At 40.8% G+C, this 24,759-nt stretch overlaps 1 protein-coding gene across 1 annotated transcript in view; it reads left to right on the top strand.

Moving 5' to 3' along the window:
- The first annotated feature begins 531 nt into the window (after positions 1-531).
- KIF5C (kinesin family member 5C) overlaps positions 532-24,759 on the top strand; it is a 95,537-nt gene continuing 71,309 nt past the window's right edge. Inside the window, exon 1 of the mRNA XM_089520057.1 lies at positions 532-936. Coding sequence (XP_089376183.1) covers positions 808-936 — 129 coding nt within the window. The 5' untranslated portion in view covers positions 532-807. The remainder of the gene's footprint in view (positions 937-24,759) is intronic.

Here is a 24,759-nt window from a genome sequence, read left to right as displayed (position 1 = left end):
GAAGTCACAAAGCCCAGAGGGATTCAGGCAGAGGGAGAGGGAGAGGGAAAGGGGTGGGCTGGAGGGGGCCCAGCAGCAGCAGGAGGAGGAAGAGGGCTGCCCAGGAGGAGCCCCAGGAGCTGAGCAGGGCCAAAGGAGGAGGAGAAGCCGGGGCATCTGGCACAGACAGACATCCCAGGAGCCCGCTCCCTGCCCCCCTTTGGCAGCCCCTGAAGAAGGAGAAGGAGAGCAAGGAGAAGAGGCCCCTCCGGCTGCTCCACTCCCTCCGCCCTGCCAGCCCCACGCTCTTCATCTGGGCAGAAGCCGCAGGGATCCCTTTCCTTACCCTTCCTTTCCTTTCCTTTCCTTTCTCTTACCTTTCCTTCCGCCCTCATTTCCTTCCTATCCTTCTTTCCTTTTCTTTCCTACTCTTCCCTTCCCATCTCCTCCCTTCTTTTCCTCCATCCCTCCCTCCTCCTTTCCCTCATTCCTTCCTTTTCTCCTTCCATCCTTCCACACTTTCTCTCTTTCCCTTCCTTTCCTCCATCCTTCCCTCCCTCCCTCCTTCCTTCCTTCCTTCCTGCTTTCCTTTCCTCTCCTTTTTCCTTCCTTGCCTGCCTTTCCTACCCTTCCCTTCCTTCCTTTTCTCCTTCTCTCCTTCCCTCCTCCTCCTTTTCCTTCCTTCCTTCCCTAGTTCCCTCTCTTTGCTTCCCTGAGGATGCCTCTCCCCCCGGGGCTCCCCTGACGGGGCTGTCGTCCTTCCTTCCTTCCTTCTTTCCTTCCCTCCTCCTTCCTCCCTTTCTCCTTCCTTCTTTCCTTGGGGCTGAGATGATGGCGGACCCGGCCGAGTGCAGCATCAAGGTCCTCTGCCGCTTCCGTCCGCTCAACGAGGCCGAGATCCTCCGCGGAGACAAGTTCATCCCCAAATTCAAAGGCGAGGAGACCGTCGTCGTCGGGGTGAGTCAGTCCTCCTCGCCTCCTCCTCCTCTTCCCCGCCGGACATGTCCTACATTGGGAGGGAGGTCACACTGAGGACAAGCAGCTTCTCTTGGCTGCAGCTCCAAACAAAAAAAGAAAGGACCCTCAGCTGCTAGGGGATGGTCCTCTTTTTCCAGGACATGTCCTCCATTCCAACCTTCTGTCCGGGAGGAATCCTCCATTTTGGGGCATCACAAAGAAGCATGGGTTTACATTCATAGCAGGGTTTGGAGCTTTGATTTAGGAACGCCCTCCATTTCTGTCTTGGAGGTCCTCCATTTTGCAGTGCCTGGTCCTCCTCGGGGTGGCCAGAGGTCCTTCTCCAGGACCTGTCCTCCATTTTGCAGTGCCTGGTCCTTCTCCTTCTCCAGGACCTGCCCTCCATTACCACCTTCTGCCCAGGAGGAATCCCCAAAGGCCCTCCATTTTGAGCATCACTAAGAGGCATGAGTATACATAGCTATTGGTGGCCAGACGTCCTCCTTTTCTTCCCCAGGACAGGTCCTACATTTCCACCTTCTCTGCCCAGGAGGCATCCCAAAAGGCCCTCCATTTTGAGCATGGCTGAGAAGCCTGAATTTACATTCATAGAAGTGTTTCTGAGCTTCTATTGGGTCATGTCCTCCTTTTCCCCTACATTTTGCAGGGCCTTGTCCTCCTTTATGAGGACCTCTGGTCACCCTGCTTGGGATGCACCTGCCTTGTGGAAATAATAATGCAAGTTGTTGTTGCTGTTGTTGCTGTTGACTGCCCTCCAGTTGACCCCTTGGGGCCTTGTTCCCTTGGCGGTGAGGTGGCCACCCTGTTCTGCCACAACCCTCAAAGATGGAGAGGCATGAGGGGGGTGTCCCTGTTTGCCCACAGTCCCCACAAAATGGCTGAGGGTTCCCCCCCCCCCCCTTTTGCCTTTGCATTGTCTTCCTTCCTCTCATTGTTCCCAGCCTTGGGCTTTGGTTCCTTCTTGGAGGGGCCTTCCACCTTGAGCCCCACAAGGCAACCCAAGGGTGCCTTATGATGGCGGAGGGAAAGGACTGTGGGGGCCCCTTTCCTTGCCCTCCACCAAAGATGGGAGAACAAAGGTCAAGGGCTTTCTCTCCAGCCTCCTTTCCTTTCCCTCCCTTCTTTTCCCTCAGGGCCCAAAGTTGGGAGGATGACTTTCTAGAAGCACATGGACCCCCATTTATTTTTTAGGAGGGGTGCAGGTGAACATTAAGTAGGCTGCTAAGACCCAGAGGGAAAGTGCTCTTTTACGTCCATTTCATCCCAAAATATGGAGGGGATGGAAGGAAGAAGAATTGTGGTCCTTCCTGTATGGTGAAGGGGAAGTTACAACATTGTTGTTGTTCTTGTTATTTGTTGCATTTATACCCCCCTCTTTAGAAATGCTCTCAGAGAGCAACTTACATAATTAGACAGTTCCCTGCCCTCAGGTTTATAATCTAAAGTGGCCTTGCGTATTGAGACAAGTTTCCCCTGTGTTGGTGTCAGCCTAGGTGTAGCACACACACACACACACTAATAATTGTTGTTGTTATTATTACTATTTCATTATTATTGCGTAGGCCACATCTGCACTGCAGAAATAATCCAGCTTCACTCTGCTTTAACTGCCATGGCTCAATTACTATGGAATTCTGAGAACTGTAGCTTGTTGCAGCCCCAGAGCTCTCTGGCAGAAAAAGCTAAATGTCTTACAAAACAACAATTGGAAGCACTGAGCCAAGGCAGTTAAAAGTGGTGTCAAACTGGATTATTTCTGCAATGCAGATGCAGCCTTATTCACTTCTCCTCAAGGCTCGAGGTGGAGTACAACACAGATGGAAACACTTTGTTTGTTGTCACTTTGTGGCAGCATGGCATAGTGGTTTGAGTGTTGGATTATCATTCTGTAAACCAGGGTTTGATTCCTGGGTTGGCCCTGAAACCCACTGGGTGACCTTGGGCAAGTCACACTCTCTCAGCCTCAGGGGAAGGCAATGACAAAACTCTTCTGAACAAATCATGCCAAGAAAGCCCTGTGAAGGGGTCACCATAAATTGGAAACTACTTGGAGGAAACTACATCATCACCAAGAACAAGCCTTCAAGTCATTTCCAACATATGGCAACCTTAAGGCCATGTCATTTTCTTGGCCAGATATGTTCAGAGGAGGTTTGCCATTGCCTTTCCCTGAGGCTGAGAGAGTGTGACTTGCCCATCACCATTGAATGAGTTTCATGGCCAAAGGGAAAATCAAACCCTGATCTCCAGAGTCATAGTGAAACACTCAAACCACTACATCATGCTGGACTAAAGCCATTTAAACAAGTTAAGTTAAAAACACCTAAACACAGGAAACATAAAAATCATAAAAAGTCATGGGGTTCATTTTCAAGGCAAATATTCCCTGTGGAATAAGCATTTGGGGGCTAGAATTCATGCTGACAGATGCCTGAAGTCTTATCCATTAATATATAAACGTTGGGAGAGAGGAAAGGCATGTAAAAATGGGGACCAAGGAAGTCACCGAACGCAAGAATTTCTAATAGTGTTGTAAGAAAGACAAGAGTTATGTTGCAAAGCTCTGTTCCAGTGGATGATGTTTGTTTTATAGGTCTTCATTCCCATGGCTGAATTGCCACACATAGTGCTTTATGATACCAATGACCTGGGATTAAGTCCCCTTGGGTTTGTGGAGGGCTTAATTCTGAATGGATAAACCTAGGATTGTGTGGTTGCAGGCCACTTTCCAAAAGGCTGCTGGCATCCTGCAACAAAATAGAGATTCTTCTCCCTCCATTGGGTAACTTCTGCAGGGAGAAGAAACCTGCCATGCAAGGCCTCACTTGGCTCAGCACCTTCTTTTCCTAGCTGCAGCAAGGAAGAAGAAGGGCGATGCTGGGGGACTGAATGGAGTCAACCCGAATGGACTCTTCCAGCGGCCTCCCCTCATTGCTGCTGCAGCAGCCTTCCAATCTCTGGCATTGATGAAGCTGATGTCATCTGGATCCCTGGGCATGCTCACTTGCTCCATCCCTCCCCCCTTGGTGCATTTGATTGATTGACAGAGGGCAAGAAATTGCTTGAGGGATCTCAGAGGTGGAGGAATTCCCACCTTCCCCTCCCCAGCCCAGCTGGGCTTTGCAGTTCAGGCATTTTTAGCAGCACTGACTGAGTTCAAAGCTTGCCAAGCTGCAGTCTCTGCAGCAGGCAGAAGCCGGATTGATGTATTCTGTCCAGAGATGCTCTTTAGTTATCTGCTGCATTTGATTCTTTTTTCTTTTTCTTTTGCTGCAGTCTATACCTTGTCTTAAACAAAGGTCCTCTCTTTGTTGGGTCCTGGGTTTGTTATCAGTATGAACCTGAGCTGAGAAATGTCTGTTGCCTTTATTTTTATTGTGCTGGGTAGGATGAGGGTCTTGAATAATCTTTTCTCTTTATAGTCTGACTTCACAGATGTCTGGCTCAGTGGGAGTTTGGGCTTTCTTTGTCCTTGCTTTGTAAATGACCCAGTTGTAACCTTCCACCACCCCCTGGTTTTTCAGGCAGAGCTTCAAGGAACTAGGATCATAATTATAAGACTGTTAAAGGTGGATAATTGTTCCGCAAGGTCTTTCTGCTCAGTACTGATACTCCTGGTGGTACATACATGTAGAGTATATGTGGTGATCATGCTCTGTTAATGTGGGTTCATGGACTCTAGTGAATTGAACATGACAGATAGGATGTATCAGAAAGAGCCTCAGTGGACAAGTCAGGGAGGAGAACATCCTCTGAACTTAAGGCAGATAGTTGGATGCCGCTGTACTAAGTCAAGGATGAGCAGCTTTGTCTCTTCAGCAACCCTTTAACCTCTCAGTAACTTTTTTGGGATAGGGCTGTCTGAGAGGTGGTGAAACAACATGACTTTCAAAGCTTAAACATGTCTGCAAAGGCATAAAGGGAAGAACTTGTGCTCAGAGACTGCTAAGGGATTGCATGCCAGGTTTTGAATTTGTCTGCGACAGTGGAGAGGTCTTTGTTAGGAGAGACATTGCTGAGCTAATGTGAATATATTGACACAGAAACTTAGGTTGCACTTTTCTGTGCAGTCAGGCTCATGGTCAATCATTGGTTTGGCTTAGCATGATGATTCTTGTTCTCTAGAGGAGCCTTACCTAGAGCTCTCTAGGTATGTTATGCTACAGCTTCAGCCAGCATGCTGATATGGAAGAGGCAAGGATTCAGATTTCTAAATTCTAATTGGAATTCAGATTGCATCAGATTTGAAGCAGGACAATACAGTCTGATTTGGGACTGAATCCAAATTTCTGGATCAGGCCTGGAACCAAATTGAGAAGGGCCCTGTGTTTAGAACCGCCCACTGCTTCTACCCAACTTGGCTGTTAGGTTAATGGAGCCACTGAGTTTGTACTCCTACTGCTGCCAAATACTCGTCAGCAACCATCAAGGCTAAGCATCTACACTCAAAATGTGACCCTTATTTTGGGCAAAATACCTGTGATAGGAAACCCTAAGTCCTACCTCAGTGATGGCGAACCTATGGCATGCGTGCCAGAGGTGGCACTCAGAGCCCTCTCTGTGGGCACATGTGCTGTCACCCCAGGACAGTTTGCCAGAGTTTGTTACTGGAAAGCCAGAGGGACATGGCACTTCGCAATAAATAAGTGGGTTTTGGGTTGCAATTTGGGCACTCGGCTTCTAAAAGGTTCACCATCACTGTCCTACCTACATCCTCTCTGCCCTTCTTTTGACCCTAAGGATAGGCCCTAAGGGTTATTTTGGTCACCCCAATACGAAATCTTTAAACAGGTTTGAGGAGAGTTTTCTCAGCTATCATCATTATCATCATCATCATTTATTTATATCCCACATTTCTCCCATTAACAGAGATTCAGGGTGGCCAACAACAAATTTAAAACAGTACACATTAAAAAATATGAAACAATTAAAAAGTGTAAATATAAAGTTACAAAGTAATTAAACAATTTTAAAAGTTCAAAACATCACATCTTAAAAATATTGCAATAAAATAAAAAAATATTAAAGCTCTCTCTCCCTTGTTCCCATCAAATGAGTCTGAGAGCTAGGACAAGGTGCTTAGTATTTTGCCCTTCCTTGCCCACTTTACTCTGTATTGGCCCAGAAAACATCCAGGGATAGCCGTATTGGCCATATAGCAAATCCTGCAACATAAAAAAATCCACCAAATAATGATACTTTTACATGTTGCAAGCTTTTGAAGCTCCACTGGCTTCTTCACCAGACAAAAGTGTTTTTTCTCCAGTATGGTGTTTTAACTCCTTGCCTGATTAAGAAGCTATCTTTGGAAGCTTGCAACATGTTTATTGTCCATTTTGTTTGCCCAGGCCTGGCAAAGCAACCCTGGAAACCTAGGCCTAAGGACAAGCTCTTTACTTGCTATATCCCTCCGGAGAAATCCATTTCTCTCTCTGCTTGGACTGAGTAATATCTGCACTCACACCTTTGCTTGTTGTTTTGCTTAAGTTTTTAAGCAGGTGATAGCGATTCTTCCTCTAGAAAATGTAGCTAATGCTGAGACTGCATTTGACCCATTTAGCATCCCTGCATCTATACTGCAATAGATTTCTCCCACATCTGTACCATTATCGATTTAGTCATACATCACCCAGATAATTGTGCATACTGCTTGTATGAGTAATCTTTTTTGTAATAAACACAATATCCCGTTATTATACAGTAAATCCTACCTGTATTGTCTAATACATTTCCCCCACTTGGGGGTATCCCAGTTATTGCTACAATGCATCATGGTTTTTAATGGCCGTTGACATGGGCTTAGACATGAATTTAAGGTTAAGACATGTCTACCCAAAAACATGTAGGGATATAGATACAGTATATGGGTATGTTAACCTCTCCAGTTGTTCCAAGGTATATCTACATTGTAGAAATAAGGCAGTTTGGCACCACTTTTTAAAAAAATAAATACATTATTAAACATATTAAAAACTCCACAACAATCATAACATTTATAATACGTAATACATACCAACTAATACACAACATATCTTCTATTAGAAATGTACATACTCTGACATAATATTTTCCAAAGTAATAAGAGCTTCCCGTTAATCCTGTCAAACCGTTTACACACTCTACAACTTATAATTTACAGAGGAACATCTTATCTTACCCCTTATTCCACTTCCATGAGATTCTTATTATAACTTCCACACCATTCTTATTATAACATTCTTACTCTATTTATTCTTTTTATTCTATTCCATTTCCATATTTACATTATTCATACCTTATTTATATTCTTTATCTAATTCTAATTCTAAACCAAATTTATTCATTAAAATTCAATACTGTATTGCTATCTTTCCCCACCTCTTTTCCCAAAAAAATGTAATTACTATTAACCATTCTTAATTGAGTCATTGAGTTATATTTTATTAAAGAAGTTAACCTACCCATCTCTATCGCATCATACAATTTAATCAACCACTCTTCCTTCGTAGGGATGTCTCTAGATTTCCATTTTGGATATATGTTATTTGGAGAAAAAAATGGGAAAATTTTGTATTATATGATAACAATAGTTTGGCACCACTTTAAGTGCTGTAGCTCCCTCCTAATTTTATAAGGTCTTTAGCTTTCTCTGCCAAAGTGTGCTGATGCCTCATCAAACTACAAATCCCAGGATTCTGTAGGATGGAGCCATGGCAGTTAAAGTGATGTCAAACCGCATTATTTTGACAATATAGATGCACCCCAAGGGATGGTTGCAGGACTCTTGTGCTGTTGAATAATGATTTAGATAGGTTTACTGCTATTGTTTAAAACATTTGTTATTTAGTGTTGTAAGTAATTGGTTAATCACTGTTTTGGTTAGTTCTCAATGCACAACAGGTACTTTTAATTGCATTTCGTTGTGCCCTTGGATATTTTAGATGCTATCTCTAAGCAGTTTCAGAATGACAAGTACAAGGTTTCTAAAAAAAAACCTTTCTGTAGCTAGTTTTTCATGTCAGTTAGGTACTGATGGAAGTCATTGGAACAGTTTTGCTTTCATTTTAAACTGTTTCTAGAAACATTTGAATCTTGTTTCAGTCTACTTGACCTATTAACAATACAGTACTCTCATTTTTTTTACTTGGAAGGGGGAAGACCTTCTTTTTGGAGCTACCCGTTAAAACATGCCTAAAATTAGATATAAATGCTCTGAATGCAACTCAGTACTTTACATTCCAATAGCTTTTGGAGATCAGTTTCAGTTTGTTTCAGTTGTGTTTGTACAGGAAAAGTTCCCAAAGATACTATGCTCATTTGTTGAGGTTGTGGTTGTTGTATGCCTTCAAGTTGTTTCCGGCGTATGGAGACCCTAAAGTGAACCTATCACAGTTTTCTGGAGCTGAGAGTGTGCGACTCACCCAAAGTCACCCCGAGCGTTTCCTGTGGCTGAGCAGGGAATCAAATCCTGGTTTCCAGAGTCGTAGTCCAGTGCTCAAACCTCTACACTATTTGGCTCTAGCCACCTATTACCTGGATGTTTTTGGTCTGAGGACATTACTGCACAAGCCTCTTTCTCTCGTTGCTGCCTCAACAGTGACATTTTGCACCTCGGGACTAGTGTGATTGCAAGCTGATTGACAGGTTTCCCTCATTGAGGAAAAAGGATGCCCTAACCACATTTTGGGGACACAGCAGCTCCAGGTCAGAGGCATCGTTCTGCAATAAGTATCAGCAAAGCCGTTTCTTCCTGCCTCTATTTGTGGTTTAAAAGCTGTGTGTGATCACATCCTGAATGGCATGTTGGTATTGGAATGGTCCCAAATTTTTGCTTTAGACACTTTTACATTTGAATAAAATTGTGAGATGAGACTTGGGGGTTGTTACAACAGATCCATAAAAGAAACATTGTCTTGGCATCAGGCAAAGTTGATTTAGTAGTAATATAATTTGTTTGACAATCTTACTTCTTTTCAGAATATGAACCCTTTCACACTACACAATTACAGCACTATGATTCTATTTTAATAGCCATGGCAACATTTTATTTAATCCTAGGATTTGTAGTTTAGGGAGGGGCATCAAGAATTTTTAGCCAGCAAAATCCTCTGTTGCCTCTGATCAAACTACAAATCCCAGAACCCCATAGGCTGCAGTTAAAGGCATTAATAGTAGAATCATAGTGCTTATAATTGTGTAGTAAAAAAGGAAATAAGTCTGGTTGTTTAACAAGAGGCAATGATCAGTAATGACTCAGCAACTGATGACAATTCACAGCACTTTTACACTTTTGGACTGCAACTATATTTGTTGCATGGATAATCCATGAACTCATCATCTTTGTCTCTTAGATAACAAACTGCCTCAGAATTTACCATTAGGCACAACATGTCTCTTCACATTTCCATGACTGAAATGCAGACAGCTTATAATTGTTTTGGTGTCTGTATGTGGGGAGGGAGACTTTTATGGTTTAACTGGAGATTGTGGGGTATACTGATGCTCTTTTAGTGGTCCATGCTGCCTATCACTGTGTCTGTAAGCAGCTAATTGTGGGTGCTTCATTTCACAGCTGGAAAATTGTTTCACCATTTCACTAAACCACTGTATTTAAAAATAAAAATATTTCCCCCTTTGGAATAGTGAATACAGTGGTTATATGGCAAAGACTCTGCCCACTTATCTTGGAGCAATAGCCACAATTATTTTTTGTTGGTGTTGTTCAACTAATTTATTTCCTTTCCCTCTATTCCAGACAAAAGCTAAATACAGATTTTAAACAGATAAGCACTAAATTTACCTAAAGGGAGTAGGCTTAGACAGATTTACTTCAACTACAATTCTGAGTTTCAAGTAATTTAATTTCTGAAGTATTTTTAGAGGAGCCAGTGTGGCATAGTGGTTTGAGCCTTGGACTATGACTCTGGAGACCAGGGTTCAAATACCCACTCAGCCATGGAAATCCACTAGGTGACCTTGGGCAAGTCACACACTCTCAGCCCCAGAAAACCACCTTAGGGTCACAATGAGTCAGAAATGGCTTGAAAGTGCACAACAAGTATTTTTAAGGCTTTCTTTTCTTGATTTATTATGTGTTCCTTTCTACTCCTGTTATTTTTAATTACTTTAGTATGTTGTTTTATCTTGTGTTGTGTTTGCATTTTTATTGTACATCAGCTTGAGAGCTCTACAATCCTATACAGTGATTAATATCATTTAGAAATACATTTTTCCAAATTGAACATTGTCCTTTGCAAAGCTAACTACTTGTACACTGCGTGCTATAGCTATAATGTCCCCAACTTGATAATACAACATTGTTGTTTTATAGTTGCCATCATTCCCTGGCAGTATGATTAATACCTGGGAGCCTAAGGCTTGCACTGCAAACCATTTGGAAGACACTAGTACAGAGAAAGCTGTTGTTTCAAAGTGCAAAATAAGTTTTCTTGTCCTTTCGCAGTAATTCCTGGTTGAGTTGAATAAGAGTTCTTTTGTTGCCACTGCTGCATTGTGATTCCACAACTGAAAGTATGCTTTTGCCTAGCATTGTGTATGATTAGGTTGAGTCAGTGCACTGACACTGTCTTTCTCTGTTTTTGTTTATTGCTAATTTAAACTGCTCAATAGTGTTTTCATAGGCAATGTTCAGTACATTAACACATTTAATGTAGCATTTCCTAAACAATTTGGAATCTGGGTACCTGAGAGACTGCCATCTCTCTTATGGACCCGTTCAGTCTTTCAGATCATCTGGAGATGTCCACCTGGTAGTGCTGGATGCTCCTTATTTCTGGCTGTTTGGAGCAGGACATACAGTGGGATGAAGTGCTAGATGAACTGCTTTTTCCTTTGAAATTTGGTGTGCTCCAGCTATTCTTAGCTTTTGACACATGTTAAAAACATAGACTATATGGGATTTACATATGTGTAAGAACCATACTCACAATGTTATACAGTGAATCGTGGCCCAACCCTGCAGTCCCCATCTACTGGGAAGCAGCTGCTGCAGTCAACTAAAGTCTGTTCCCCTGTTGCCTGGGAAGAATCAGACTGCATTTTAACTCCTCTCCAGTGAATGCTTTCAGTTGCAACAGGAGGAAGAAAGATCCTTGTCTCATTTCCTCCTCATGCTGGAGATTGTTCATGTGAAAGTGGGTGATACCATCAGTCAGTTGCTTACTGACTGACTGACAGGGCAACAAACCTCTGTTGATCACAGTGACTGCTCTTTGGCAAGTGAAGACTGGGGGACTTTCATGATCCTTACGTATCTCATAGGGATTGGGAATATGAAACAGCCACGAGTGCATAACTTTAGGTTATGCATTCATAACTGCCCCAGAGGATTCTGGCCATAGTTATTTCTCCAAGCCCCCTCTGTTTAGCCCAAATGAACATCCATTTTTTGGACTATATTAAAAATATATATTAATTTATCTAGTATATGTTTATAGAATTTTACTGCTGTACTTTTCATCAATATTTTTGGGTTTAAGCAGTATATAACTATTTGCAAACAAAAAACCCTGAACACGATGCTAAAATAATAGCTAAAGGCAGTAGGATTTACAACCAAGATAAAACTAGCAGCAAGATAAAGATGAAAAGATTAAAGAGCACCTGAATCATTTTTAGGAGTGAGACAGCAGTCTCCCCCCCCTTCCCTTCCTGCTGCACATCTCCTGCCAAACAGAAAATGAAGGGGGGAAATTTGGACAATGGGATTGTAAAAAATCTTTGGTGAATCACTGCTTCGGTGTGTTGTGCCACTGCAGTGCTGGCAGTGTCCTGGGACAAAAGTATAGAACTGATCTGTTTGATGGGTTCCTCTGACAGACTACAAAGTTTGCATTCCTCTTGCAGTCTCAAAGCTGCTGGCTCTTGTTCTGTGTTGATTTAAATCCAATAAAAAGGAATGCGCTGCAGGAATTTTGCATTGGCATGACAGGCTTTCTGTTTGCATGAGCACATGAGGGGGTGATCCAGCCAAGGTAAATTGCTTTCCTATTCCACTGATCACAGTGGGAGGGATTTTAGTACATATTGAACACTCCTTTTGAAATAAATGAGATTTAAAAGTGTTTAACTTTGGCTGGATTGTACCATAAATCTGGTGTCAGAGAGTAGAGGTGAGCAACTCGTGGTCTTCAAATGGATTGCTGCTCTCATAACTTTTAACTGTTGGCTGTGCTGTTTGGGGCTGATGGGACTTGCAGTCCAAAAAATTTGAAGGGTAACAAGTTGTCCATAAAGTCTGTTTAAGGAGTGTTTCTTTTGAATCAGGAATATGGCTTTCCAGTCAAGAAGGTTCATTGCCTGAAAACTATTCATTGTAAGCTTCTTAGAATATCCCCATGAATTGGGAGGGGCTTCTTAGAAGAAAAAACATAAAACATAAACATAAACCCAAATATAAATAATGTGTCATTTATTTCTGACACTGGAATGTGGATTTTTGCTCTGCCACTATTTTGATAAAAAGCAAAATTTTGATTGTTTAGCAACTTCAAGTTAATTATTGGACTAAGTGAAAAACAAGGTTTAGTATGGTATATTTTAAAGTTGTTCTGCTCATCAGCATTCATTCTGCCTGGCCCTGTCTGATTTTACACACAAATATTCTGAAATGCTCATTTATACAGTTTGGTTATTAAAGTGTGCTTGAATTAATAAACAATTCCTGCTTCATCCTAGAGGTTTTAAACATAAAATTGCAGTTATATAGGATAAAGAGCTATGAAGGCACTATTAAGCACATAATCTCACTATTTGGCTTAAGCCAACCCATTAATGCCGTCCCAAAATGAAAAGTCTTATGTTGCTTTCAAAGAATGTCAAAGCTTGGGGAAGTCTCCTTTGGAAAAAACTTCCATAATTATAGAACATATCTTGGATATTGTGATAACTTTGGAGTCTATAGGTCCAGTAGGAAGCCCAATAAATTATGGCCTATGGTGTCACTGTATACAAAAGCGGCTTTTACTGAATCATTCTAATAGATCATCATGGTTCAGTATTAAAAGATTTAAGGACAAATGAGGACATTTTAACTATTCAAATTTGTATTAAAAACACTAGAACAGTACTATCATGGAGATTTTAAGAAATTTGTAAGAGTAGGGTTTTGTCCCTTATCCATACTAGTATATACATATGGGGCAGGTTGTGGTTGAGATAGTGGAGATTACCATGGCAGCACTTCCATGTAATAGTAAACCATCATTTCTTGCTACACAAATGAGCAGGAATAAGCTTGCATGATGCACTGGCCTTGTACTCTCCTCCTTAGTTTTTCATACAGCCAAGGTAGATTACCAAATTATGTATTAAATAGGAACTGTAATTTTAAAAACTACAACACTCCAGAAACGTTTTGATTCCAAATTCATTGATCTGACTTTATCAAATCCCACTGAAGCAGGAGTATGAAGCTCTGTCTAAGCACCAGTAAACATACTAAAGTACTTTAGAGAGGTTGGCCATAAATATATAGTATTCTATATTGTACAATAACATATAACATAAAGCAGAATAAATTAAATAGAAGAGAAGAATTGAAGAGTCACATTGCACACCCAACACCCATGAAAGACTTACAGACCAAAAAGTATGTATCTTGGGGGGGAGGGTGTCAGCCTTACAGACCTAAATGGCCTGACTTTCTACAAGGATCGTGGCTAAACAAACAAACTATTCTCTCACTCATTTCATTCCAGAGCAGGACACAGTTTTTTCCATTTTTCCTCAATTGTTCTGCATTCCCAACTTTTCATTTGCTTTCTAGCTGTTCTTCTGCTGGGTTTCAGAACCTTCCCTATCTTTCTCCTCATTCCCATAGACACCCATGATTCAACAAGCAGATTAATCTGCTTTACAACAGATGCAATCCTTTCTGCCCAAATCCTTTTTCTGCACAGGTCTTCCTGATTCACTGAAACTGGCAGTGAAAGAGGCTTCTGCCCTAATAAATGCTAAAATTTTAAAATTCATTATAGGATTAACTTCATCATATTAATCATCATGAGTCAAGCCATGTTAGGAGAAAAATATAATCTTACAAGTTAATAACATAGATTATTTCCAAGCTTTGGACTTCTCCCTTCTACTGTTTGACTTTTTAAAAACAAGTACAGTGGGCCCTCCATATTGTCAGGGGTTTGGTTTTGGGGGCCCCCACCATGGATGCCCAAAATGTGGACAATCATACCCCATATTTTTCAGTGTGGCAATGTGGACGTGCATGTTTCATATTCACTTAGCTGCCATTGAATAATATAGGGCATGCTTGTCCTCAGGTGGTGGAATTAGTGGATCAAAAGCCTGCTGATATGGAGGGCCTATTATACTCCTTATTGAAACATCAAAATGAAATATACTCCCTTTTTAGATATGTCACTTGAAACCTGTAATAGTAGTTGTTGTTAAGTGCCTTGAGTTGACCTCAGCTCATGATGACCCTGTGAATGAGATGTCTCCAAGCCCCCTTGTCCTATCTGTTCAAGTCCTGTAGGGTCAGGCCCATAGTCTCCCTGATTGAGTCTATCCTCTGGGCATGTTGTTATTATTATTATTATTATTATTATTATTATTATTATTATTTCTATAGCGCTGTAGATTTGCACATGTGGTCTTCCTCTTTCAACTGCCTGCGACCTTCCCCAGCATCATTGTCATTTCTAATGAGTTGTGCCTTCTCATGGTATGGCCAAAGTATGGCAGCCTCAATTTAGTCATCTTGGCTTCCAGAGTGAGTTCAGGCTTAATTTGTTCTAGGACCCATTTGTTTGTCTTTTTAGCTGTCCACAGTATCTCAGCACTCTTATCCAGTGTGACGTATCAAATGAATTATCTTTCTTCCTATCAGCTATCCTCACTGTCTAGCGCTCATATCTGTACATGGTAGAGGGGAATACATTGGCTTGGATGATTCCAACTTTAGTGTTCAACTGTATATCTTTACTCTTTAGGATTTTGTCTATTTCTTTCATATCTGCCCTTCCCATTTCTAATCTTCTTCTGATATCTCAGCTGTAGTCTCTGTTCTGATCAACATTTGATCCAACGTATGGGGAAACTAACTATTCCAATTTCCTCATTATATAGGTTGATTTTATGTACATCCTCTGTGGTTATTTTTTTTTCTCTTTATGTTTAACATTAGGCCTGCCTTTGCACATTTTTCTTTGACTTTCTTTAGTAATTGTTCCAAATCTGTGTTGATTTCTACTAGTAGTATGGTGTTGCCTACATATTCTTGATGTTCCATCCTCCTGTCTTCACTCCTCCTCATTCTGTTTCTAAACCTACTCTATGTATGATATTTTCTGCATACAAGTTGAACAGATAGGATGATAAAATGCAGTCTTGCCTGACCCTTTCCTGTGGTAAAACCTATAGTTAGCAGAACAACATTCCTTCCCTTACTTTCTTTTTCTCCCCTCCCACAAAACTGTAATTTCATTTGTGGCACAGATATTTATACTTCTTTGTCTCATGGAGGGACAATGTAGACAGTCTGTGAGAAGATAAGATGTTAGAAAACTGTCATGAGAACAGCTACAGTAAAACCATAAAACCTTGACTACTCTTTACTATATATTCCAGTGGTATCAGCATGATAAATGTGAAAACTGTGTTTTTAACCTAATACCATTAATCAAGCTGCACTAAGACTTGTCATCCTGCCCCACATCTATTCTGCATTGTTAACTTTACTCAAGCACATGATAGATTTTAAAGGAGTAGTAAACCAATCTTGAATATCAATAAGCTTGGTGTTGAAAATATCTTCTGCTCCTCTCCTTCTTGAACTGACTAGAGATAGGAATATGACTCATGGTGGCCATACATTTTTTCTCAGTATGAGCACTGAAAGCAGAAGCAAAGAGAGGTTAATGGATAGATGACCGATGATACCGCAACACAAAAAGATTATTTCACTAGAATATACCCAGACAGAAATTTTCCGTTCTGGCTTTTTTCTGTCAGTATACATCCAGTGTAGAGTTCCATTGGAGTAGACTTATTGAATCAATGAAAATTTGAAAAGTTGACACTTATGTTTATTGACTCAGAGGTGCTCTACTAACTGGGATTTTATATTCTATATAAAATATGTAGAATAAAGAATATAAGAATAGGTTATATTATCAGGCTGTAACATGTGCATTGCCAAGTTACCTGTAATTTGTGCAGAATGGTCTATTGTATGGAACAGTGATGTATAGCATGAATGAGACCTGTCAGACATTGCGTTACTTCGTATCTGCAAGGATGTACATAAGTCTATTGTTACAGATGTGCTGCCTGTGCAGAACTGCAACAGCCTCTGCAAGGCTCTTCCTTTTCTGGCCATACCCAGCCACCGTTCCCCTTATTTAAGAGAAATGCAGTACCTGTATTTTCCTTTTCCCCCTTTAAATACAGATTTAAAATTTTAAAACCTGTCATACATTCTGAATCTTGATGGTAGCCTAGAATTTGTGTAACTATGGTCTGTTTATAAGCATATGTTTTTATTGTAAATGTATTGTATTTATAATGGTACTGTTTTATCATTTGTTTAAAATGGTTGGTAGACTAATTTGATAAATTGATCTGCTCTTACAAGCATGAGAATAATTAATTCAGTGGTGTTTACTGGTATCTCAATTTCAAACAAATTTATACAGTACTGTTCTGTTGGCTCCTATTTGGAAGGAGAATAAGAAGAGATTGTTGCTTTCCACCAGAAGTTGATAGTGTGGTCAGTGGTGAAAAACATATTCAAGGATTGATCTGTGGAGCATTCATGTAATGAATTGACATTAGTAAGACACACAGTGCATTGATTTTTCAGATTATGGCCTTGGTAACTGTTGGATTTCAGAATTAACCCTTGGAGATGAAGTTCATGTTTGATATTGATTGCTGGGATGTGAAGATTTAAGATTGTTTCTTATGATGTTTTTAAAATGTTTTATACGAATTGTATTTGAGATTTGTAATGCCCTTTGATATGTTGTAAACTGCTTTGATCATGTTGGAAGAGCAGTATATAAATAAAGTTGTTGTTGTTGTTGTTGTTGTTATTATTATTATCATTATTAGAGCTGGAATATGTTTCCTTGCTTCATGCTGTCTGGTAGAAATCAAAATTGTAAAGTTTCTATTTATTTTCTTTAGACAATTGTAATAAAAGTGTCAAATTTAGCAATTGTAGACATATTGAATACTGAGTGTCTAGTCTTAATATAGCAAACTAGTTTATTGTGAAGTGATACCAGTTTTGGAAAACAGGGAAGGGGACGTTTCAGATTTGAGTGGTTCTTTCAAACACTTGAGAATTTATCTAAATCTGTATTTGACCATTGTGGTTGGCAGTACATGTCATATGAATGTCTCCTTAGCTGCTGGTTTTTCTAAAGCTTTAAAATATGAGCAAATTTTGCTGTCATGCATATTTTTTCATACAGAAAGAAAGAAAGACATTATCTTTGCTTTTGTGTCACTGACCCTTGCTCCAACTTAGTAAAGAATTAGGGTAAGATGTATTGTGGCAGGTGCAGTGCTGTTTGATGTTGTATGTCTCCATGCAAGGACTTATCCATTTGTTCAAGGTTTATTCAACATTTTTCATTCCTTCTCCTTCTCCTGTTTTATTTAATCTTGTTGGAACATCCAAAGGTCATATCTACATCGAACTGGCTTTGTGGCAAGATTCTTTGTAAAGTCACTCTCATACAACATTTATCATATCCAAAAAACAAAACAGTAAACCCCCTAAACAAACTATTTTGCTGTTCTAAGATATTGAAGCTAAACTGTTGTATCTGAAGAACAATATTATTTTTTCAAGTGAACAAGTTTAAAATTTATTTTTACATGTTTAAAAGTATACTGTAGTTACCCCACCCTCCCTATCCATTTTTAACATGGTTCAATGATCAGTCACCGAGTACCTCGCAAAAATCAGTTAGAGTTCATAGTCAGTTATTCCATAGCTTCAGATGATGGTGGTCTTTGTGTAGAAAGGTGGTCTGTAATATAGCTGATAAATGGGAATCTTCAGTATATTACATCCTTTCAGTGTTTAAACAATGGGTGTCATGTCATCCCTTAACCTTCTCTTCTCCAGGCTAAACATACCCAGCTCACTAAGCCACTATATCCTTATAGGGTATAGTTTCCAGACTTTTCACCATTTTGATTGCCCACACACACTCCAACTTGTCCATATCCTTCTTGGTGCCCAGAACTGAACACAGTATTTTAGATGATGTCTGACCAAAGCAGAATAGAATGGTACTATTATTTCCCTTGATCTAGACACTATACTAATAGAGTGGTACTATTACTTTACTCGATCTAGACCAGGGGTAGGCAACCTTTTTGAGCTGGGGGCCGGGTTGCTGTCCCTCAGACAACTGGGGGGCCGAAGAAGGGGGGTGGAGTCTCATGCCGGAGGTGGAGCTTCCACCCTCCAGGGGCGGAGCCACATGCCAGGGGCGGAGCTTCCGCCGAAGCCCCAGAGAAGGAGGAGGGGTGTGCTGACTGATATCATCATCATCATCACCACTATCACTGTTACAGCAGACCTTTTAGCATTAAAAGTACCGAAAATACACAGAAATGCACTTTGGAAAGTCACACTGTCTCACCTTCAGAAATAATAAAAATACTGAAATAAAATAAAAAGCAATAATGAAAATACTGAAATAAAATAAAAAAGCAATAATGAAAATACTGAAATAAAATAAAAAAGCAGTATTAAAAATACTGAAATAAAATAAAAAGCAATAATAAAAATACTGAAATAAAATAAAAAGCAATAATAAAAATAATGAAATAAAATAAAAAGCAATAATAAAAATAATGAAATAAAATAAAAGCAGTAATAAAAATACTGAAATAAAAAAACAAAAATAAGTATATTTTTAAAAATTAATAAAAAAAACCCCCAAGGCAGACCTGAAATGACTTACCTTTCCAATTCCTCCTCCTCTGCTTTCTCATCCTCCTCCTCTTCCTCACGCTCCTTCCTGGCCTGAGCGGAGCCTAGGCCCCAGGAAGGCCGGGGGGGAAGCCAGCGGCCGCGGGGAGGCGGGGAAGGTGGCGCGGCTGCACGCAGGAGGCGCCGCCTCCACCTTCGCCTCCTCTGCCCCAGACCTTGCTGCCCTCCTCTTCCTCCGCCTCCTCCGCGCGGCCATGCGCGGTGGAGGAGGATGGCAGCGAGGCACCTGCGGACGCCTGGAGCGGCGCCCAAGCTGCGGCGGGGGCGGCAATCGGCGGCAGGACTGGGCCAGGGCCGGTCCCGCTGCCTCTGTAGGCCGGATGCGGCCTGTGGGCCGTAGGTTGCCAATGCCTGATCTAGACACTATTGATGCATCCTAGAATTGCATTGGCTTTCTTAGTTCCATGTTCAGCCTGGGATCCACTAAGGGTCTTAAGACTCTTAGTGACTCTCTGCTGTCTTTCTTGGCCTTGATATTTCAACTTGAACAGCACCTAGCATTATAGGAATTAACTAGTTATGTAGTAAATCTGTATCACCTGCATCAAAGATTGAAATGTTAATAGATGACAGTGGACCCTTTCCATCTGTGGGGCTTTGATTCTAGGATCCCCTGCAGGTGGCAAAAAAGTGGATGCTCAAGTCCTATATTATTCAGTGGTGGCAATGTGTGTGCAGACACATCAGCGTGCCCATGCCATCATTGAATAATATGAAGAATTGTGATCCATGGGTGGACCCTGATATGGAGGGTCCACTGTACATCAAAATAGTATATCTTGATTTATCATTTCACTAATCCAGGAAAGGATCTCATTCCAGAATTGGGAGGCCTTAAACAATAGACAATATAAGCAGCATATAGTAAGCATAGCTTAGGCTGGCAATGTACTTCAATAGGACTAGAGAAAACATTTTAGAAATCTGCAATTGTTGTGTAGGGAACATCTCATTTATTTATTTATTTTATTTTTATCCTGCCTTTCTCCCAAGTTGGGACCCAAGGCAAGTTACACACACACACACACACACACACACACACACACACGCTAAAACCGCAGTTTAAAAACAATTAAAATAATTCATTTAAAACAGTAAAACATTTTAAAACATACAAAATTTAAAAGATACAATGTTAAAATAATCTAAAAAAAACCCCATACCCTAATAAAATCAGGCCTGCATGATTTTAAAAAGCTTGCTGGAATAAAAACATCTTTGTTTGCTGGTGAAAGGCCAGCAAGGAGGGAGCCAGCCTAGCCTCCCATGGCAGGGAGTTCCAGAGGGTGGGAGCAGCCATTGAGAAGGCTCTCTCTCGTGTCCTCACCAAATGAGCCTGGGATGGTGGTGAGACTGAGGGAAAGCCTTCTCCTGAGGATCTTAGGGCTCTAGATGTCTTCTTAGCTACTAGTCTTTCTAAAATTTTAAAATACTGTATGCAGCTCTCAAATAGTCTGGACCTAAGCCGTGTAGGGTTTTATAGGCATGACCAGCACTTTGAATCGTGCTTGGAAATGAACTGGTAGCCAGTGATGCTGTTTCAATACAGGAGTTATACACTATCTTTTACTCTAAAGTGGTGCTATTTAAAGTGGTAGTCCGTGGACTGGTGCTGGTTACTGGTCCCTGGAGAGTTTCCAAAAAAGAAAGAAAGAAAGAAAGAAAGAACTGTAAGCAATGAGAACAAACATGGTGTCAATCACTGGCACATTGTGAGGGAAACCCTTGCTGGTCCTCTACATCCATTAGCTTAAGAAGCACTACACTAAAGAAAAAGTGATTGGAACAGATATAGCTTCTTCCCTGTGACTTCTAAATGATACAGTTAGCTCCCACATAAGCAGTGGTAAATCTCCAATTCTACAGTTTGATGTCTGTAATTGATCTTAATACACACACACACACACGTCCTTAGGGAGTTTTCCATCTTTGAATATTGTTTGCAAAGAATTAAGATCTTCTCCTTAAAGATGCAAATTAAAATAATGGCCATTAGATCTATTCCAATAAATGCCTACTTGTAATAGAAGTTCCACAATATCTGTGGCAAAGAGCCTTGCCATGCTTAACAATACCAATATATGAGTAGTCTTTGTGGGGGGAGGGCTGCCCCATTTAAGGCAAAAAGATATTAATAAGTGTGTGGCAAAAGTTATGGGAAAGCTTGCAGACTTGGCTTTTATATTGTTGTCTTGTGGCCTGATGAGCTCACACAGTATATAGAGGAAGGTGACTCTGAGTGCCTTCTTAGTCACTTGCTAAGTGACAGCATTCACATCTTTCTCACTTAGAGAGTCAACATGGTATAGTAGTTTGAGTGTTGGACTATCACTCTGGAGACCAGGGTTTGAATCCTGGCTCAGCCATATAAACTCACTGGGTGATCTTGGGCAAGTCATACTCTTTCAGCCTCAGAGGATGGCAATGGCAAAACCCCTCTGAAGAAATCCTGCCAAGGAAACCCCATGGTAGGGTCGCATTAGGGTTTCTGTAAGTCAGAAATGACTTGAAGGTACACAACAACAAGAACAAGTATTCTGCTCTTCATGGAACTCTGAAGAGCTGTGGCTCCTTGCTTTTCTTAGTGCCAAGCACCAATATCTTCTTAGCATCTTATGAATATTGTCAAGGAAGGAGTAATTCCTGTTTGTCTTGTGAGAATAACCATGGCTGAGCCCTGTAGGAGTATTTGGTATCTGTATCAAGCAGAGTGCAGTGAAGCCAGTGCAATATGAACTTGTGATAGAATCAGGAGAAAGTACTCAGGATGATCTTGTAAGGTTAAAAAAAACCCTTACATTTATTGTTTCAGGAACTCCATCCTGGGGTGGAATGGAGACAATTAAAGGAAAGTTATCTAAACTTCTATACTTCAATACAATAGCCCCTAAGGCTGACTCTCTGGTGTATTGGGTAGCAGGAGCCTCATGGATGCTTCCTTCCAAGACAAAGGGAGACAAAGGAATAACTAAATTTTGGGAGAAAAGTGAAGTGGCCTCTGCAGCCAGGTAGGAAGCAAAAAGGCTTGAGTATATAGAGCAAAAGAAGGAAGAGGTGAAACAAAAGGGAAGGCATGTTTCTTCTTTCACTAATCACTTTACAAGCATTTATTGCCTCTTTGCATCCAACAATTCTAGCAACTGTGCTGCTGCTAGGAGGGACCAAGGTGAAGGTGCCCTCTCTGTTATAGTACTGGACACAGCTTCCCTAGAATTCCCATACAAACACCACTGTAGCATAAGTTATTCATACACTCAAACTGCTGTGGTAGAGCATCATTCAGCTTTGCTCCTCCATTGCAAAGGGCAGGTCCTTATTAAAGAGGAGGGGAGTTAGCAGTCCTCTAAAAGTCTTCATTGCTATGAATTCTTCTCATATTTGATGGAAGGCACTGCCTCTTGAAAGAGGCAATATAAAATTCAGAGCAGGGATTCCTCTATATAGGAATGCATGATCTTAATTCCCCTAAGGTACCACTAGATTTGAAAGACTTTTTTTTAAATACTGGAAAACATTGCAGCATTTATGATGACCAATTCTGCAAGCCATAAATAAAAAAAGTGTTCATTGGTGTTGATTATGAATGTCAGAAGTAGTCTCATTATCCTTTCATACTTGCAAAATAAACTTAAAACCAGCTTCCATTCCATTTTTAGTCACAGAAATTGTTGTAAGCACCTTATTCATTTCACCTGAATTGGAAAATAGGAAACTGAGCTTAGGCACAATAAGCCAAAGGAAAACAGATGAAGATTGATGATGATGATGATGATGCTTCTCACCCGCCTCTTCCTAAGGCTTGAGGTAGTGTATAGATTAAAACACATTAAATCATTTAAACACATGAAGTTAAAAGACATAAAAACAGGATACATAGGATACAGATGTTAGTGTGTGAGTGAGTGGGCATGCACACCTACCTAGATATGCCATTGTGGGTGTCCTAGGTAGCATATGCTGATCTGATTATTTGAGAGCAGCTGCAATGTCAGAATCCAATTAATTGCTAGCCTTTGAGGGACTGCCAAGAAGAGGGAATACAAGATGTCCCATGGGGAATGAACAAGAAGGGAGGGGATTTATAGCCCTGTACAGTCCCCATCCCTGGCCTGGGAATAAGACACTGTTCTCACTAGGAATTCTGCCATGCTTGAGCAGAATATTTGGTATGATATAATAAAATGTTGATGAAGACTTTCAGCTGTGCAAAATATCTGTATTCCAGTGAGCTGTGGAAGATAATTAGCTACTGTGTCATAAATAGAAATGCATGGAATTCCCCCTCCTTTTCTTTTTCAAAGCAGGTATCCTGCTGACTAGCATTCTTCTGGGATAGAATTCAATCCACCAGCGACCTGGCTCAGTCATTTAGCTATTGCTGACGATGCTTTGTGTGGCTCAGCTGGATTGCTACTGCTTTCCCTGATTTAGAATATCGATTTTTTTTTGTAAATGAGAGAAATGGCCATGGATGGAAAATGGCATGGCAGGAGGGAAGAGTGAAACGCAATGGGCAAGATTAGAACAAAATGGAAAGAGATGACAAGAGAAATCAATGAGAAGTTGTTGAAACAATAATTGATTGTGGGGTCTTGAAAAAGGAACATGATGTCCAACAGCATGTGAAGCACAACAGTGGGGAGGCAGATAGAAACAATCTTTTAAGAAGAAGGTACCCTGTATTTCTTCTTAAAAGATGCTTGATAATAGTCTATTCCTACTAAAGGATAAAGAATAAAAGCTACCACATTTATGAAGTAATTCAGCCATGGCATGAAGAGCTAAAGAAATCCACTTACATTATGTTGTATTATAAGGTGTGTAAATACCGCTTTTGAGCATATTCATGGTTTTGGTTTTCTGTGATTCCAACATAAAGCAGACATAGGATAGCATATTGGTAAGTGCTGCAAATCTTGTGTCCCAGCATTCTCTGCTGATACCTGAACTGTGCAAGACCTTTTATGTTGCAGGTTTGTTACTTTAGGTCAGGGGTAGGCAACCCTTTTGAGCTGGGGGCCGGGTAGCTGTCCCTCAGACAACTGAGGGGGCTGAAGTCAAAAAATAAATAATTAAATAATTTTTAAAAATAAATAAATAAATAAATAAACCGGGACAAATGTAGGACAAAATTTTCAAATGGAGGGCACTTTTTAAATAAAAAATGGAAGACACGTGAAAAAATTTGCTGATTTTTTAAAAAATGTTAAGATAAATGCATGTTTCTGTGGCTTCTATAGACAATCGGCCCCCAAAGTCTCCAGCGGCAATCGGCGGCAGGACCAGGCTGGGGCCGGTCCCAAGGCCTTGCCGGGCCGCATTCAGCCCGCGGGCCACAGGTTGCCTACCCCTGCTTTAGGTCCATCACAGCAGTGCCAATGCACCATCACAAGATGGAAATAGAAAGTGAATATGGGCCCAACAAATCCCAGGTCAATGCATTCATGAGAGCTATGAGCTTCAGTGTCTTGAATTAAGATGCCTCATGTGTATGGCATTCCTCTTTTCTAGCAGAGGAGAAAGTGCAAAAGAACTTGGTGGCATAGCATGGGTTGGGGAATGAGATTCTACTGCAGGGTGGAACAGTAAACAAACAAAAAGTTCATTCCCTAGTCATATCCAGCTTACTTACAGTTTCCATTTTGGTGGGAAAACATATAGCTCTATGCTTTTTCAACATGTCAGGATAGTTGGTGAGGCAGACTAAACTGATTTCCCCCTTTCCTTATGTTTTGCTCTTCATGAATGCTCAGTAAGTGATTCTGGAGGCTGCTATTTACTCTGACCTTATCTACACTGTTTAAAAATTCATTAAAAACCAGCCCTCC

The sequence above is a fragment of the Sceloporus occidentalis genome, unplaced genomic scaffold (assembly GCF_023333645.1).
Source record: "Sceloporus occidentalis isolate IW3139 unplaced genomic scaffold, rSceOcc1.0.p SCAF_4, whole genome shotgun sequence".
NCBI classification, from domain to species: domain Eukaryota; kingdom Metazoa; phylum Chordata; class Lepidosauria; order Squamata; family Phrynosomatidae; genus Sceloporus; species Sceloporus occidentalis.
The sequence above is the reverse complement of the archived record's forward strand: the minus strand, read 5'-3'. Positions and strand labels throughout refer to the sequence as shown.